This window comes from Tyto alba, unplaced genomic scaffold, assembly GCF_018691265.1.
Source record: "Tyto alba isolate M040663 unplaced genomic scaffold, T.alba_DEE_v4.0 Super-Scaffold_2, whole genome shotgun sequence".
Classification (NCBI taxonomy): Eukaryota; Metazoa; Chordata; class Aves; order Strigiformes; family Tytonidae; genus Tyto; species Tyto alba.
Window position 1 is genome coordinate 47536841 of NW_024881282.1, and position 19966 is coordinate 47556806.

Consider the following 19966-nt stretch of genomic DNA (forward strand, 5'->3'; position numbering starts at 1 on the left):
TTTCAATGCACTTTTGTGGCCCTCAAAACTAAATGTTCTTTTAAATTAAACCTGAGCAAGTCAGTCATGTAATTAGAAACCACTTCCACTCTGCTAATCTTAAAATACAGCCATTATTGCTGATGAGACCATTGTTAATTCCTATATTTCTGCATTTTCTATGCATCCCTTGCTGTGTCACTCAGACCAAGCAGAAGAAAGACACAAATTTACAATGCCCAATGGCAATTAAGGGTTCAAAAGAACAACTGGTGATGTGTCCACCTGGAAAATTTTACTAAAGCGGTGGTATTTCACCAATTAACCCCAGTAGATGGTTTTACTTTAGAGCATAATAGCTGTATGATTTATTTTAATCCCTATAAATTGTCCTAAGATAAAATACAAGTGTCCTCCCACATAGGGAGTTACACTGCTATGACAACAGAAGTAGACTTGTCTAAATAAATACTGTTAGTACAAACTAGCAAAAGTCCTGAGGGAGATGCAAACTTTGCTGAAAAAGAAAACATTTTGCTAGTATTTACTGAACCTATTTTCTAGTTGTTACAATGAAAAGTAATCTCACTGAATGACACAAAATTTGGCTGGAGTAAACTTCGACACTGTATCAATACAGCAATTGTCAGGGAGCTCTGCATTTATGCCAAACCCTTGCTTGGTTGGTAGCCTGAAGATGGGCTGTGGGCAATGTCCAATCATCCCTTGAGGAATGTGTGAGCAAATGCAGCAGAGACCTTGCAGATTTGCTGTCTCCATTGCAGGTGACAGCTTTTTTGGAGGCAGTCAAGGTCTGCTCTCCTTGGCAGAAAACAGATGTACCCTGAGATTTTATTTTAGTCTAATTTTTTGGGTTCTTTCCAGTTGCATCAAATTTTTCCCAAAACTTGATGCCCCAAAGTCTTCACGTCAAAGCCTTAACATGAAAATAGAATGGGGTAACTACTTTCTAAGACTTACATGTGATACTTTAATTTTCAAAATACTGGGAAATGCTCTGTCCCAGCAATGGCATTACAACACCTCAGACACTGTTTCCTTTCTGCAAAATAGTCTCAGCATTTTCCAATTCATGTCTGTGCAAATATAGTCTGCCCTGTTACATCCCTTCAGGCTAATAAACCATTGATCACTAGTCTTTGATAACTCTTTACCAACCAGTTAGTCACCTTACTTTATTTCCCTCATTTGTTTATAAGAATGTTATTTGAAATAACACCTAAAGCTTTACTAATTTCAGGATATCTTCCTGCATCTACTAATTCCATTCCTCTTCTCACAAAGCCTGTTTTCCTGCAGATGAATTAAATTAGTCTTATTTAAAAGGCTGTTAATGACTAATCCCATGTTTTCTTAATTAACCCATTTTGCTTAATATCCTTTGTATCTTTCCAGGAACCGAGACAAGGTGGCCTTGCCCATCATCCCCTCATTCCCCACCCCAGCCCTCATCCTCACTCCTTCCTCAGCACAGACTCTGAAACCTCTTCTTCAGTCCTCATGGCTGCAGGATTATTTCAGACTGTGTCTGAAGCAGGAAAATTAAAAGTTCATCAGGACCAGTAAACTGGAATAATCTTTAACCTTTTCATTCCCTCTTAGTGTGCTTGCCATTAGTGATGTTTAGCTACCAAATTGCAGTTAATGCTTCAATGAAGCAAAACCTTATTTATTTGTGTCATCTATTATCAGCTCTCTCCTCTCTTTCAGTTTTCCCTGAGCTTTCTCTGCATAGACTTTATGTTGCTTGCTAGTTGTATCTCATTTTGTGTTCCGGTCTTTCTTATTTTGTCTCTACATTATGTTAGTGTGTCTCACTATACAGACTGCTCAGCCAGTTTTAGAGAGAAGAAAAAGAATAAGCCTCTTTGCAGATAATTTCTAATGCTATGCCAGGCTACAACTAGTATTGCCAGAGGCGTCTCAAATATAATCTGAGTTTACAAAGGAAAAAGGACATAATCTGTTGCCAAACATATCTGTCTTTAACATGGCAAACCAATGCTTTTGTTGTGAAAAAATTATTTGCTACATGTAGGCTTTACTGTATAAAACAGTTTAGAAATAAAACAGCACTTGTAACAGACCTTTCAGAAAAATCAAACTGCAAAAACCATATTGGGGCTATAATTCAAAAAATTACACCATTTTCTCTAGGTATATATATTTGTTTTGAGGCCAGATCAACATGATAAATGGCTCTCTCTGGACTCAATCATACTATCCCCATATGGACAAATCTGAAACTTAAAAATATTGCCAAAGGCGAAGTATTTGGAACCACTGAAATTAAGTCACTGAACAAATACATAAAGTATTAGTAGTGGGGGTTGCTCAGGAGCTTATGCCAAACCAATAACATTTTAAATGTGATGTTTAACATCCTCTGTATAAATATGATCTTTGGCATAAATTCATACTCTTCCACATCATTCTATTGACTTCACCATCCATATACGTAGCACTAAAAATTTCTGAAGGTTTTTATAAGCTAAATATTAATAATTAACTTTCTAAGAAATATCATCACATTCAGTTCATGGCACACAATGCAGATTATTATTTAAAAATTAAAGGCACAGTGCAAATTACAAATTGCTCATGTATCGTCATATTTTTAACTACTTTTGTTATCATACTTTATATTGATACACAGATATGTTTTATAGTGTTATAATTATATTAGTAAGAGGTGTGATTTTAGCTGATATAGAAATACTTATGGATGTAACATAAGAGAATGAAATGTGTGGAGAGTTTCCATCAAGTTTTGGCAAGGAGTTGTTTAGAGTTTTGGTTTTGTTTGTGCTTTTTATTTTTTTTTTTAAATGCTGATTTACTGAAAGTGAAATATTTCCATGGAAAGGAACGGTATACAAAAATTTCTGGGTTTATATAAAGGGAAAAAAAAATATTAACATTGTATATAAATGATCTTTTTTCCTTTAAATGTTTTTGTTGTTAAGCAAATAAATTTAACTTTAAAACATTTAAAATATTTCTGACTGACTTTGCATAATTTTCTTTTTTGGATCAAAGGCTAATGAAATACTTAATATTGTCTTTTCAGTCCCCATGTGAAATAAGAGTTTCACAGTCAAATCTTGAAATTTTCAAAGAAAGTGAAACTTAATTACTGCCCAGCAAAGATTAATTTTTTCCTCTTGCAAAAGTCAAATAAATGTTTGACAAAACAAAATAAAATCTCGGTACAGCTGTACCAAGGTGGTTGCACCTCTTTATATTATAACTTAAATGGTAAAACATCTGCATATCAAAAAGATCTTTAATAGAGCAAACAGAGGAAAACACTTCCTTGCTTTTCTTTGTCTGATCCAGGTGCTTGCCAGGACTGTGCCTATAGTGAGTGTCTCATCTGTCTCCCTGTCAGTGAAACTCCATTTTAGTAAGGATCTGTGTAATGATTACCATGTAAGAAGCAACTTGTCAGGACCAAGTATTTTAAGGCAACACTGGTCAGCTGAAGGCAGGAGCCCACCAGCTCTGCCTGTGCTTTGAGCTAGTGGGAAGAAAACTGGTGGGGTCTCACTGCTGGAGAGGATTTGTTAGCAAGAGGGCAGCGATACAGCCTTGGAGCTGCCAATTGCTGGGACAGCAGGTAGATCCAGCATGCAGGAATCATTATGTGGCTGTTTAGATTTGCCTCTAATTAGACAATTTTCCCCTTTTGTCTGGTTGTTCTCCAGAACAAGGGAACCAAACAAACTTCTCAAGATAGAAAAAGTGTTTGTAAAACCTTAACAGGCAGTTGATTCAATGCCTTTCAGCTTTCTTTTCTTTCTTCCTTCCTTTTGTATATAAAGGACTAAGCTGCTAATTAAACAGTGTCCCTTTAGGAAAACAGGTGGAGGGTTTATTTTTTTGGCTCCTGTCCTTTTGCCTCTCACTGGTTTCGTGGTCACTGTATCTATAGGCAAGCTCACCTTTCCGAAAGAGTAGATCTGACGCTTCCAGTCCTCATGAGCAGGCTCTGAACCTCCTGAGTGCTTGTTGTCAGTCCAGAGAGAGAGCCATGATGGCTAAGAGGAAGGTCAATAGACTCGGAACTGGTGTGAAGGCTAGTCATGGACTGGTAACTTGGTGTATCCTTACTGCCCGCTGAAGAGCTGCTCAGGTTTGCAGCCCACACAAGACCACCTGATGTGAAAGAGTGCACTGAGGCGGGACTGGAAGCCAAGGAGTGACTTAAGCTTACAACATCTGCATTTAAGTCCGAAGGTTTACTGAAGAGGGGGCTGCTGCTACCACTTTGCCCACCTGCACTGCCCATGCTGCCTGTGCCCGAGGATGGCGATTCCAGGCTGCCTTGCCGTGCCAATGTGGTACTAGGGCTGGGCATTGCCGATGTGGGTTTCACACCTTCAGTACTGGGTGCAGAGGCAGCTTTACCACTTGCCTTGGCACCAAACAACCTAAATGTAAAACAAATAGCTTTAGAGAAACTGATAGCCACATTAAACATTCATGGCGTAACATCCTAAGAGCCAAACTACACATTTTTAATACCGCTACTAAAATCATGCCTACCTAGTTGACCAATTGCATTGCAAAATTAGATTCACTTAACCATAGCACAATAATCAGGGTTTGTTTCATTAGCAATAGCTCTCATTCACTCCTGTTTAGATGTGCTCTTTGCACATACAGACCCTCCCAGAGAGAGGTAAAATAATCACATTTTTGTCTTATTAGTGCATAAACAGATTATATTTTCACCCAAATTCAGTAATTAAGTGTTCCCATGGCTAAGTCACTAGCTTTTAAATCCCTCGCTCCTCAAATCAGCTAAATCAGTTGCAACAAACACTTGCAAAATCCTTCACAGTTTAATAATCATTGAAGTATTTGTGTAAAATTTCCCTCTCATTGTTCTTTTGCACAGATGGTCATGCGGTTGTCGGTCATGTAGTAACCATTCAGACAGACTAAACTGCACCGGAGCTAAATGAGCTCAATTTGTCTCCAAGGGCAGTCATGACAGAGGTGTATTTCACATAATTGCTTCCAGCAATTATAGAGAAGAAAATTCTACCGTGATGATGAAAAAATAAATCCAAAATCCTCTAAAACTGTTCAAATAAAAGGGCATGTGATGGCTCAATGTCTTACTGGAAATATTTTAAGCTGCAGTTAAGGTGCAGCTCATAAATTAATAAGAAATAAATGCAAAACTTATTGTGATGTAAAGTAAGCATGGCTAATAACATAAGAATTCATTTTACATATTACCAAGCCCACAAAAATTAGCTGCAGCTCCCCAAGAGCCTGGAGATGCTGTTTTGATTACTAAGCACAAGAGGGCACTATTGGCTTTTCCTCCAACGGTGCAAGTGTTCCATCCCAATTTATACTTCATCCAGATTTATGCTTCCAGAAACGTTACAATAGGGTATTTCAAATTGAAATTTAGCTTTGATAATGTTTGTGACGAAAGATGTAACAAAGCTGCTAAGATAATGAAACGTTTGTAGCTGGAGCTGCCAACAATGTGAAAGCAAATACTTTATTATAATCTGTAGACCTGTTTGGTTCTCTGACCAGGCTATGTCATCGCCTGTGCCAGATACAGAATGTGCCTGAACGCAGTGTCCTTCTTCCCTTTGGTGGTTTATCAGAGTATTGAGAGGGAACTTCTCATGTGCCTGAACTTAAAATCATAGAATATCTCAAGCTGGAAGGGACCCAGAAGGATCATCTAGTCCAACTTCTTCTAGCCTTCAAACTGTTATGGGAATGTACCTAAAATGCTCAAAGCTCAAGGAACAGCCATTTCAGGTGTGGGAAGGTCTTTAAATCCTAGAGAAATAATTGCAATGTAGGAAAAAATATTACCCTTTTTTTTTTTTTTTTTTTTTTTGTACTTGGTTCTCTGTTTGTCGCAAAATACGCCCTGAAAAGTTGTTTTTTTTTTTTTTGTCCAGGACTTCAACACATTGAAAATCCCTGCTCTATATATTGCAACTTCAGGAATTCATAGAAAAGCACTAACCTTCGAAAGGTGGGGGAGGCAATATCTGGGTATTTGGATCCCGGCTGCCTAAGTCCCGGTGTGCCAGAGGCACTTGCCGAAGTTGGGCTGGATTTGGGGGAACTGGACAGCGAGACGCTCTCGGAGTCGGACACGGCCACTTTCTCCTTTTCCTTGTCCGTCTGGTTGACGGTGACAGGGCTGGACCTTCCGGACCCGATCTTGCTTGGCTCTCGCAGCTTGGTGGCAGCCGCGCCCGCAGACTTGCTGCTGACATTGGAGTCGATGCTGCTGGTGCTGGAGCGGTGGCCGCCTCTGCCGGGAATCCCGCTGCCGCTGGATTTTGACGGGCGAGGCAAACTTCGATACTGCAGAGTCGTCTTTGAGTTCACGTGCAGGACGCCGTCATCCTGGTTCTGGGAACCGTCTAAGCTCGTTTTCCGCCCTGCATTGGACTTCCCACCGATGGCTGAAGATTTTGGCATTTTTCCTAGAGTTGCTGACCCGCTTGTGATGGTTGCTCCACTTGTGGTGATTATGGTAGAAGATCCCATCCCGGATTTCTTGAATCCAAAGGACCCCGTAGCAGTTGATCTCCCAATGCCAGAGGGAGGCTTTTTTCCTTCATCACCACTGCTTTTTCCTGCATCTGATGGAGAGCGCTGAATGGAGGCTCCTTTCAGGGGAGCTTTCACTTTTTCAGAAGCTTTTGCATCATCTGTTTTTCCTAAATAAAAGTATATTTGAAATGGTCACTTGTGTTTAAGCTGTCATGTCTCAATATCTAATTTTACCGCTGCATGGTTACAATTTAAAATTAAAAAATACACAAATAGAAGAATTACCCTAAGAAAACAGGCCAATCTGGTCTTTAGTCCCCTAGCAGCAGTCAGTACCAGGTACAACACGTGACAGGTAAGTATTAAGTATCAAAAGCTTGAAATTCTAAGAACTTCCAGTTTCGCATATAGCTGGAGAACATAGATATAGAAAATTATTCTGAATGAACTATAAGGAATTTTATTTGGCTTTCTTTTTTTTTCTGTTAATAGTATTTATAAATGTAAGAAATAATACTTGAAAATAATATATTACATGTAATTAACATTCCCAGAAGTATGACATTAATTAGGCATGTTAATTAGTAGTGCTTACTGAGTTCTTTGAGTTTCACTGATTACATTTTTTTAGATTATAACTAAATTTGTTTTGGTTTTAGTTACACAGAATTACCAGGGAGAGATTATGTTGTCACGGTATGAACCTTCTTGATCTATATTGTTATCAATTACATGAGTTAATTGCCTTTGTCATATCCTTGATACTTTCTCAAGATTTTGATTTTATGAGAGGTTGCCTTCAATACTGCACAGACACATACCTATATATCAGATAGTTCTACAAAATGTTATTATGACATTCAGGAAGGTTTAAATAATATATTCTCTTCTATCTTAAAAGAAAATACCCTATTCCTATTTTACAAGCAATCAAAAAGTGCCATTTCTATTCTATCCTAATTTCTCTTTAAGCATCTATTGTTTGTTCCAAATAAGGAACAAATATTCGGCATAACAAAGTTTTAATTCACTTTTCAAGTGATTGTGGAAGTTTTGGTGGTGGGTGGCCTAACTTTTTTAAGGAACTAAACTGTAATAAAGAGCAACACCTACAAGTTTGAACTAAATCCACTTATGTCTTTATCCAGTGCACGTGTTATGCTACATAAACACACGCACACTCTAAGATATGGATCAGACTCCTACAAGGCAAACGATTGCTATATGCTTAAAAAATCAAGGCCTCAGTTCTGTGTTGCATAGTGGCTGCCTGCTCACCTTCAGCAAAACAGATCTGGGAAGCTTAGCTTGGCATGTGGTAAACCTTCTAGTATCTCCTTTTTAAATCGCTATTACAGGGCTGTCATTTCTGCATCCACGTGATTACTGACCATGGCAATGCTCCTTGGCGATCTTACAGACCAGAGACTGATCAATGTTCAGCATTTCCAACTTGCAAAGAAACAACAGAGGCTCACAAAGGATTTTGATTTATTCTGAGGGGATCTTTGTTAGTTGCCTTTACGACTGGGGCTAAAGCATGCTCATGGAGTACTTTGTCAGGACATGACAAAGGTCCAGAAAATGTCCTACAAAGAATTGATATTTCCCTAATAAAATGATGTATTAGACGGTGTTAATAATGCTTCAAAGTTAGATTGCAGAGGTGCTTCCTACTTCTGAGAGACCTTTCAAAATTAGGTAAGAAGTCATCCAGGACTGAAAAAAAGTCCGTAAAAAAGGTATTTTTTACAGTTTTTTATCTCTTAATGGTGGTCTAAAGTATACCTGAAGTGTCTAGAATATGACAATTCAGCTTTAGTTCAGAAATACTAATTCTGAGTCTCCTCACTGTAATGTTAAATCTTTTTATCTCTTTTTATCTTTGGCCATTTCTATGCATATGTTCAATTATCAAAGGTACAGATTTTCTAGAGAACAAAGATAACACATAGGTGAGTCAAAAGATACTTTTAAGAATTCCCTAATAGAAGTCGACATATGCAAATTATAGTAAAATAAAATGCAATCACAGTTTTTGTTATGGATACATTTATGTGTGATTAATAAATTATTAGTATGCAGTGAAGCAAACTAACAGTTACAGAGATGAACAAGTTAGTATATTATTACAATCTTGGCTTACAGTCATTTATGAGAATAACTGCCAACATGCTAGTTTCTCATGTCTGTCACACATTTATAATACCCATTATTTTTTTTTAGCCCACTAAAGATTCTTTATTCCTTATAAATGAATTCTAAGCCTAAAGCCTTAATTTTCAATGATGTGACCTGAACTACAGAAGTTTCGTACCCGGGGTCTTGAGCGCACTTGTTCCTGCTTTGTTCCTGGACTGAGTTGTTCCTACTTGCGCAGTCATGCCTCTCCTCCAGGATCCGGTCTGTGAAACAGAGAGAGACGCTTTCTGTCCCCCCTTCTCAGACTCTTCAGACAGCCCTGAGGGAAGGCCTTTCCACTTGCCACTGCTGTCTACGCTGCTGTCAAAGTCTTCCTCTGGTTTCTTCAGTTCTTCACTGCTGCCCCAAGTTTCGCTGTCTGTAACTGAGTGCTTCTCTGAGTCCGTCTTCAGCTACAAGAGATTTGCACAAGAAATGGTCAGTCTCAGTATCTTCAGTATTTGGTGATTTCTTAAATCACAGGAGGGGAGGAGAAGCAGCATATTGATTTATTTGTAGCAAAAACCATGGAAATTTCCCTTCTAAAACATAAATATCCTGATTCCAAAAGTTTAAAAACATTCCCATTTGGGGAAGACATTTTTCTTTTTTCATTTATTTTCAAAATATTTCAACTCTTTCCTTCACAGATAACCATAATGAAATGAAACATAATTTAGTCTCATCATCAGCGGTGATACTCTATTGTTCCTCAGCTCCCTCTGAATTTCACAAATGAATCACTGTGCTGAAAAGTTTTACTAAAAGCTTGAATGAGTGAATTCCTAAATATATTACTAAAACCACCTCAGCCTAGTTTCTTGCCTTTCCCTACCCAAGCCTTCCACTGACTGAATTAGAAATATTGCTCCAACAGCACTGAGTATGTTGTGCCACCAGTAAGCAATGATAACATCTTTAGTAAAATTATCAGTACTGCAACTGATGGCTTTTCTACTGTTTTTTCTCCACCAAAATTAATTGTTTCCAACAAGAAACTCACTCTAGCTATATCATCTAGCTGAGCAGCTATGAAAAAGGCTTACACAAGCACTACCTACCAACAGGGTCAAGGTAACCATCTGGGGTCACACTTTCTCTGAAACTCAGACCCATGTGGAAGATGCCCCAGTGAGGAGCTAACACCCCTGTGGCATCTATTTTCCCTGGGGTGTGCTAGTGAGGGTGTGTGTGAGTTGCAGCCCAACAAGACAGACAACATAGAAGCTGTGAAAATGGCTTAAATAGAAACACTGGAGACTGACCCTACTCTCTGCGTTTGACAAGACTCGCATTCTGTGTGCTGACAGGCTGTTTGTTGTGACCATTCCTCCTGTGTTTTCCTGCTGCCTCCTGACCTCAGCTTCAAGCTTTATTTGCACATCACCATCTCACCAGTCCTGCTTACCTCCACCCCTCTTTAACATCAAAAAAGCGGTGCTGCTCTCAGGTGCCACCGTGGTCTTATCCTCATACAGCCAAGCTAAGTGTGACTACAAATTGGATCACATTCAGGGGAGGGCTATTTATTATTCTTTGCCACAACTCCTTCTCCACAGAGACCCCTCTGTGGCTGTTTCCTAGGCACTGCTGCCATAAGTAGGATTAATACTGATTAGATGACCAACAGTATAATCAGTTGCTGTTTACATATTTGAGGCATACAAAATGCAAAAGCTCTCTGCACTTCTGTAATTTCATATAGGCTTTGGAGACACAAGCAGAGTTTGGGCAAGGATTGACGGGAAAAGAGCTCAAGTAAACATCTACACAAATATTGCAGAGTCCTTCAGAAGAGGGTTTTCATTAGTGTTATTGATACAACATGTGTAATGCTCTCCGAACTTTTCTCATAAATGAATGGTTACAAACACATAGCTATATATTTTTAAAGCAAACTGCATAATTTCCAAGAAATGACAAGTATAATACTTTCTAAAAACCTCTCTTCACATTATGGGATCCAAAAAGTGATGTTAATCCCCTTTTAATAAGAAAACAACAACAAAATATGCAATTTCTGCCTCAGGCTATGGACAACTTGCACTTTTCTGATTACTTTGCATATTTGCATAAAAGATTGCAAAAATGATCTCTGTGTTGCACAAGTATGACTTATACCTGGAGGACTGCTGACAAAATGCTTGTATATTCTGTTTATCTCAGTTTCTGACTGAGATTGCAGGCTAGCATGAAGTACAGTATGTTCTCATCAATCTGCCTGGTAAAGGCAGACCTGATAAAGATCTGTTCCAAGCCATCATAACATAAAGTGACTCTGGCAGGAAAGCAACATTTGAACATGTGTTGCATCTCTGTCTACCACTGAACAAATTACAAATAGTATCTGCTTGAGCAGCTAAAACATGAGATCATTCCAATGAAAAACCCACAAAGAGTTAAATAGTCAGACTGAGATTTGCAGGTCATGATGATGATGATGCAGTTGAACAAGCAAGCCAGTACGAGCTGGCCATCACTGTTGACACAGAAGGGAAGAGGCTGATCTCCAGTTAGCAACTGTGGGAGACCCTGATGGGGTGGGAAAGGCAATGGTAAGGGTTAAAGAATAATGGCATCTGAGCGAGTATCTTTGCATGGGTATGTTGTCAGTTTGAAATCTCTCCTGCTGTAGATTAATCTTCATTCTTAAAGTATCTTTATTTCCCTGTTGTCTGAAGGAAATGACAAATATGTTTTTCTCCTGTTGACAAAGTCTGCCACAACGTACATCTACAAAACAGATCTCTGAATTGCAGGCACTGGCTGCCTGCAGGAGTCTAAATGGAATCGGGAGTGTCAGTCTTGTGTGTTGTATACTTGACATCAAATCAGTAGAGGCAACAACACTTCCCTTACGCTGAGTGTTCAGTCTTGAAGTTCCCTGCTCGTAAACAGAAGATGACATGGCAAGAATACTTTTCTATTGGGACTAACTCTTCTGGTTTTATTTATTTTTTGGGGGGTGACTGAGTTCTGCAAGCCTTCTATATTGTCTTTTTCATCACTTGCAATTTTGAGGGAAGCTGGGAAGAAATACTGGGATACCTGGCACAAGGGCTTTATAGATATATATACGTGTATTATGTATATAGCTTGTGGGTGTACGTTGCTCAGAACTCCATTTTGACACTGCACTGTCAGCTTGTGGGACCATAGGACACTTTAATTCCTGGACCTAACTGGAGAGAAGAGAAGCTCTGACACCTGTGGGGTCCTTCCTTCAGCCTCCTTTCTCCCAGTGGAGAGAACAGGGAAAGGACAGCACAGTCTATGTATTTCTTCCCTGATATGTGCCAGCTCATAAGAGGCAAGAACTATCATACTTGAAATTATGCTAACTGTTCAAAGAGATACTCCAAATGGGATGGAGTGAGTAGAACTCCACCTGTCACAGATTCAGTCATATCGTGCTCTTTTGTGTTAGGGTGCAGGAGGGGCTGGGGGCTTTCTGGGGCTGGGATCAGTGGGGGCTCCCCCAGGGTGGGCAGAGCAGGGTCTCGCCAGCCGGCACCTTCAGCAGTGGGATGTGCCCTGGGAGCAGAGCATCTGAAGTGTCAGCCCACAGGTCAGGGTGGGGTCAGTGGGACCCATGGGCTTCTTGCACACAAGAGTGATAGAGAATTTTGTAAAATATGAATATTTAATTTGTTTTAGAGGCACTGATACCAAACTTTTTGTCTTCATTATCCTGCACTCTTGTGGGGTTGTTGCAAGAAAAGGCAATGAAAGGGTACTCACCTGGGCATGAGTGTTCTTCCTTGAAGAGGCAGTTATATTGGAATAAGAGCTGACAGATGAGGTGGTATTCAAATCATCCGTGCTGAGATTGTCAAGAGTGTCACTGAGGCCACTACTAACTGAGCTGCTGTCATCCCAGCTGCAGAGAAAGGAGCACATCTACTTTACATACTGTGTGTCAATAGGCAGAATGCATCTCCAAACCAATAGATAAAATTACTTATTCTTCAAGGGGTTTACCAGAAAATTTTGAGTAATATTTCCTAATTTACAACCAATATTATTTTTCAGACTTTTAAATTAATTATTCACTCACTGTCAAGTGGTTGCTTGTTCAATTAATGAAAGACACAGGTGTCTTTTAAAAAATTAACATCAGGTCTAAGCAAGCACTAGTGTAAGTCATTAAAGCAGGTTGTTTCATGCTTCATTGCAATCACATTCAGTACACTGGCAGAGAAATCCATTAAACCTACCTAGTATTGCTAGCCAAAGCATTATTAATAGCTTGGAGAACACCTGATGGATTTCCAAGCTACAGAAAAATAAAAACAGTATCTCTTCTGCAGCCTAATCAACTGTCAGCAGGAAGCCAGTATTTTCAAAAGTTTTATTTTCTTGTCTTCAGCCTTTGTCTAGTGGGTGCGATGTCATCTAAATAGAATTCCCTGACAATACAGTCACCAGAGTTGACAGAGAACATGTTATACATCTCAAGAAACACGGGCTGTCAACTCTTCTGCTTTGGGAGATTGAGGCAGAGAATGCAAAAAAGAGAAAGGCTACTCTTATAGAAATGTCATTTATGTACTCTCACAAAATCTTGCTTTTGCACAGAAGAGAGTTTAATCTGTGTTTCTCAGACCTTGCTCTACACAATTGCTTCTCCATGTTATTACACTATGACTCTTAGCTTATTGACATATACAGCAGGATACTCCCAGTTTTGCTGTATCTCCACCTGTTAATCTTGTTTTGGATTATTCCCCGGCCACAGATTTTGAAAAATATTCACCTTTTCACTTGCAGTGGGATTCATTTCCTGTAGCTTTATGTATATAAATGTTAGGCATCTAATTTAAGCTAAGTGCCCTCTCTAACCAATACAAAGAAGGAGGCTTCTCTAGGAGGTAATTCATGCTGGATTAAAATGTCTCAGGTTTGTGGGATAAACTGTCCACTGAAGGTGCCTCTTTATGTCTTTCCTTCTCCTAGAGAGCAGAGAGTTGATAAAGCCTGTTCTAGACACATAACTTCTGAAGAGACAAAGCTAGGTGACAAGTTTATGCATGTTGGTAAAGTCCAAAACAGAAGAGAGAGTACCTAATATCTTTGTTTTTCTGTAGTGTACACCATGAGCTGCCTTTTACAAAAAATCTAGATTTCAATCCCATGGTCGAGTTGCACCTCAGTACTACTGCTACTAGTCATTCAGAACAAGCAAGGAAAATATCTGTGAATCTTTATTTTACATGTTGTGTTTTGAAAGGTGAAATTCACTTGTCCACTTCTTCATGGAAGTCTTTAGAAAGTCATAACAGCAGTGACAATGAACTGCGTAGTACAAAACGTGTGCTGATGCACCTGAAAGTTCAGTGCACCAATCTGGTATCATAGCAACTGCAGCAAGCATCACCTTCATTTTGTGAAAGGTAGAAAATCACATTAGTAAGCCAGTTCAGTGACAAGATAAACATATTTCAGAGAGCAAGAGTTTATTACTGTTCTGCTCTTTTCACTCTTGAGTACCATAACTACAAATAAATATGTCTTCCGCTACGTTTCCAGGTAATATACATGAGTGATTTAATAATAAAATTTAATATCTAAGCAATTATAATATCATACCTTATAGGCTGTCCACATTCATCAGAGAACTACCTCTGAAGCACTAGTCATTTATACTTTCTGTATTTTTCACTGTCTAATATGATACAGAATTTCACTGATGCTAAAAGCCATTATTCAATTGCTATGTACCACATGGGAATACATCCTGTATAACAGTGTTTAGACTGAGAACCTTAAAGAAGGATAAAAACATAAATAATATTAAATGTGGTTAGGTTTTAAAAAAGATAATATGTCCTCATTAAAATACTTTAAAAAAAGGAAAAAAAATAAAAAGCCAGATCCAAAATGAAATACATTGGGTACTTTCACAAGAAACATGAACTTTTCATGTATGACATTCATGTCAATTAATACTTGACCATCAGTTTTCTGAGTCTACCCTAAAATTCTGAGGACAAAGATCAATGTTTAATTATGTTTCTCTATGTTTGTTTGTTATTTCATTCTATTTTAACTGTTGGTACTTCATTTCATGCTCATTTTTCTCTGTAAGAAGATTCAGATTTTCTAAATTCTGAAATAGTTCAGCTGATTCATAAAATCTAAACATGTTGTTTATAACTGAAGTTATCGGGCAAAAGTGGCTATGATCATGTTTCCTTTCTCTTATGGCTTCTCTGTGGTGTTTCACATTTATCACACCTCACTCACCATTGGATTATTAGTGGGTTCTGGGAACACTCATGGACATCTTGTAAGATATATGGAAGATTATTTTGACACCTCCACCAGTGACCTTTCAGAGCCATCACTATATTTGTCTGGATTTTTTTTTTCTCTCTTATATTAGGTGCTCAAGATGTTTTCTAAATTTGGGGGCTTTCATACCCCCAAATTTCTGCTCATATTCAGTATGTCTGTAAAATCTGAAATATCCCAAACCTTTCTTTCCTGTATGGCAATTTTCTAAGGAATATTAGAGAAACTGATTCTTAACTGAGACAATGTTTTGTACCAAACTTTTGAAAATACATAGCAGAAATGGAAAACTCCAACAAAACAGACTGTATCAGCCACCCTTTTGGTAATAAAGATCATTGTCCTGTGCTTATTTTAGTGCATTGTCCAGAAGTGTTTTAACTTGTTCATGCAGCTAAATCTTTTTTCTTTCAGTACTTACTATTTCCAACTTTTCAGCCTTCTTTCTCCATGTCTAGATAGTATAGTTGCTATCAGATTAGTTAATGTAACTTTTGGATAATGAAGATGCCTTATTTATAATTTGGAAAAAAATATTGATGATTCATATTAATTTCTCCTTTAAATTAGCAAATGTATGACAATCTGTTAAAATTAGATGTTCATCACCTTGAGATTGAAAACCCATTCTTGGGAGTCTGCAGCAAATTCTCAGTGTAATTTTTGTTCTTGTTCCTCCTACCTCTCATCAAAACAATATTCATTGTCAAACTGTACCTAAGAAACTTAATATAGGCTTTTAATACACTAGCTAAGATTCATCTTTTTTTTTTTTTTCATTTTATCTTTCATTTACTTTTATCTTTTTCTTGTATCCTACAGAGTTTATGACAGATCAGGTTAGTACTGCTGCTTATTAATGCCTCACACCACTTCCCTTTTATAACTACATTCTAGCTATTTATAACTTTGGCAAAATCTGCTTATTTTTCTAGTTGGATGTCAGCCTCAGGTTGATTTCTTTAAAGGAAAATGTCAGCAAATGCAGTTCAGTTATCTGGGAGACTGAGGCTAAGAGAAAAATGCCTTGTTTTGACAAGTTCTGGCAACTTTTTCTCCAAGAAAGCCCTGGATCCCACGAGGAACTGGAGAAGAACTTTGAAATTCTGCAAGCCATAATCTTCACATTAAGGATGTGCATTTTGCTGTTTCTAAGAGCAATCCTCTCAAATCTTGGTAATTTATAAATCTCTTCAAAATCACTGTTTGTATATGCCTGACAGATTTTTTTCAGCTAACTAACCAAAAGTTCCTCTCTACTCAGCAGCTTAGCTCAGTTTGCTGTGCGCTGTCTAGTTTTTGGTTCAAATCAGCAAACTTAGAGCAAGCAAACAGCCCAGCAGTCACTACTCTCATCGCAAATCTATGTAACAACACAGTTTTTGACAACACAACCACATACTATTTTTTCTATAGCAATGTTTCATTAATTTAGTGCTTATAAGAGGTCTGCTCTAGGGATGAATCTGAATTTTGCATTAAAGCAAGCTGTCTCCTGTCATTTTTTCAAAGAAGTTGAAAGACTTCTGTAACAAAAGAGACCATATGAAGCATGATTGAAGCCTCTGGTGTACCAGACTCTCTGAAACCTGCAAGATATTAGGTGACTGCTTTAACCAGCATTTTTTATTAAGCTGGACACCAATAAAGAACTTCTAGCTCTTTAGCATCTTACTTTCAAAGATGTAATGCATATAAATGTGTGCTTTGAACCTATAGTTTGCTGCAGGGGTATCTTAAAATTTAGGTTACAAGCAACACAAACTGCATGTCAAAAACCAACAGCTATTTTTGGCCTTACTGTTGCTGTACTTCAGCTTTCCATCTGTAAAATGGACACACTACATGAACAAATGAATTTGAAAGCAAGGTCTCTGATAATTGTTGATACTCAGACACTACACTAAAATGCACCTTAAAAGAGCCCCTTTCTCTTTAGAAAAATGTTTAAATGGCATATGATAAATAAAATAAGGGGCCAAACATGATAAATAACAAGGAATACACCAAATGCCAAATCACTGCTTTAAAATTGGACACCCTCAATCTACACATTACATAAAAGGACTCTAGAGATTGGGTAATGCTGTTGACCAAACCATGATTGCCTGAAAATTTATGTGCATTAAGAAATCCGAATTAAGGTTACACAGGCAACCCTTTTGTTACTTCTGAGTGCTTTTACAACCACTTTCCACACAGCATGAGTAACATTCAGCTTTATTAACTTTATAATTCTGATGATTATTCCATCACTTCAGTCATATACAGGGCTGAATCTGAGCAGGGAAGCTGTACTGCAGTAGGAATGCCCCTTCACCTTGGGAGCTAAAAAAAGTGTGCCCATTCATGTGATAGGGGTGGCTTCCCTCCCACCCTCTGATTAGATTTATGGCCACTGTGTTACAACTTTCATCCAGAAACATACCTCATGCTCTTTTAGTTTGCCCAGGCTCTTCACAGTAACATTACCAATACTCTTTCAGCTTAGAAGATCTGTGTTTTTCTCTGATGCACTATGTGTGCAATGTAATTATTTGCACTAGCTAAAACTCATTCTCTAATTCTAGCCTGCATCTTTCAAATCTGAACAGTTCTTGCCCATTTTGAAACAAAAAACCCACATCTGCTGGTCAACACTTCCACATTGTCTCAATTGCCGAAGGTGGTTATGAATATTGTACAAATCCCAATGCTCCAGAAATTGCTCTAAATATTTCAAGCAAACTCCTTGATCATATGCTTCAAGCAACTCCTTGATCATATCAAATACTCCATGAAGTTCCAGAATCCACAACTTGCTATCTACAGAATTGTTTAGTCTCCACTATCATTTGCTGTCTCACTTTCATTAGTGTGCGTTAGTACTAAAAAGATGTCTCCATAATAAACCTCTTATTGACCTTTCTACCACATAGTTGTTCTAGAAATAGCAAGGTATCTGAAGTTAAAATACCTGGTGCTTAACATCAGTATGCAGAGCTGAACAAAGATTATAAACGTATCCCCACAAATATTCACTCAAATGGAAAGATAAATTACACTCAGCTGTGCTCATGACACTTTTGTGTTTGCTTTCCACAAGTATTTGGTTTTCTTTACTTGAATATAATCCAATTCTAAGTTCACACACTGAAGTATGTGAACCAAATGAGGAATATTTTATATGGGATGAAACATTATTTCACACAGCAGGTGGGGAAGAAACAGAGCTCTAGGGCAAAGACGCAATGAAACAAGCCAGATAGTACTTGATCATACTGTACATAATGAAGACATGCAGAAATATGTAACAAATTTTTCTAGATGCTTTGCATGATGGCTGAAAATACAAAATGCACTGCATTGGACGGGCGATGAATCCTGAAAGTACGTGTCAAGAGGAAATGGTACTAAAAATGTGTATTAGCTCCATGGATACCTAATATATTCTCCTTTCAAGGTACTTGTTTCAGAAAATCAAAGCAGTTCAATGAAGTCCACCATACTGATAAGCTCGGTCAATGCCTGGAATTTGTTTCAACATTGGTGTACTTCATTAATTTTTGAGAGCACCTCCAGCCAATGTGGCCTAAGTATTCAAATAAAAAAGCTTCTCATGAGCAGATCATCAGACATATGAGGGCAGCAAGACTTCAGTCAATGTGCTGTTGAGTCTGCTGGAGATGTATGGTTCCTTCAATGCATCCAGCCCTTGGCATAGTTTGACAATTTGCTGGCATGTTTTTTAGTTCGGTTCATTACCCATCTTTGCAAGCAGAAGCAGGAACTACAGCTTGCAGAATACAGCTCTAGAAAACAAAACCAAAACCTTTCTCCTAAAAGCATTCATTTAATCAGAATAACTGTTCTGTCTAGGGAGGTTTGTAACTCTGAATGAAAAATAACACTTTATTTATCACATGCTCTATACTGCACATGAAGAACTTTAGACAAGTGTAGTAGGCATACAGTGCTTGTGTGTCTTGCTTAGGAACAAGATTTCCTTAGTCACACTCTTGCTAAAGCCAGTGGAACTCACATATTTTCAGGGACTTTTGTATGGATTTGAGATTCAGGGAATCTGAACAAACACATTTAGCAAAACAACCTTTACTTGCTTTTTTTTATAGTAACTCTGAGCTTTCAAAACGTGAAAACACTTTTAAACACTTCTAAATTGTTCATTACCATAGCATGTACATACAGGGCAGTGCCCATGTGTATTTCTGCTGTTGAGGGTAATGCTATTAGAGGACAAATAAGATAACTGAGATCATGACAAAAGAGTGACATTTGGGGCTGAACAGAAACTTAACTCCCAACTGGGTGTGTTTGAGAATCTACAAATCCGTACTAAGAGCAGATCAAAGATGAGCAGTGAGCCCTTCCTCTGGCTTACACACACCTGCCTGATTTATATTAATGAACCCTCAGATGATGCAGGTCTCCATGTCCCTCTCTTAGAGCCTCTGGATGTCTCTACACAATTATTCATAGAAACAGAAGAGGTATGAGAAACACAAACAATGGCTTTGATTAGTATCGCTTACTTCCATGTTTGCCAAATATGCTAATACACTAGTCTACTGCAGTGTCTGGGACTGGGACACCCTCAGTTATACTAGATAGTTACTTAAATTAGCCAATAGTGCCCTAAAAAAGCAAAGTCCCCAAATTTAGCCACATGTGAAGCGAGCAGCTACCTGGAGTGTAAGACACTCCATGTGTCAATGCATGCACAAGGCATCTACATTAAATGTGAGTTAGGAAGTCAAAGGTTGGAATTTCATCCCTTAGGTAGTCAGCAGACAACGGCAGAACCAGAAGGTAATCAGGAAAGACTGGAGAGATATGAGCAAGGTAGAGGACTTAAACTAGATGTCCACAGTAGAAAGCTTGAACTTCATACACATTTCCTTACTCTACTCATACAAGTTAAGCCCTGCAAGAGAAAGAGTGA

General features: G+C 38.2%; 1 protein-coding gene across 10 annotated transcripts in view; it reads right to left on the minus strand.

Annotated features, from left to right (window-relative positions):
* Window positions 1-19966, minus strand: part of NAV3 (neuron navigator 3) — a 417901-nt gene that overhangs the window by 56108 nt on the left and 341827 nt on the right. For 8 of the 10 annotated variants that reach the window (XM_032999780.2, XM_042792193.1, XM_032999779.2 and 5 more), the window contains 4 exons: window positions 12472-12610; window positions 8867-9143; window positions 6011-6716; window positions 3945-4433 (listed from right to left, as the gene is read on the minus strand). In XM_032999780.2, coding sequence (XP_032855671.1) covers window positions 3945-4433; window positions 6011-6716; window positions 8867-9143; window positions 12472-12610 — 1611 coding nt within the window. The remainder of the gene's footprint in view (window positions 1-3944; window positions 4434-6010; window positions 6717-8866; window positions 9144-12471; window positions 12611-19966) is intronic. The other 2 variants (XM_032999782.2, XM_032999781.2) reach the window with 1 other exon arrangement.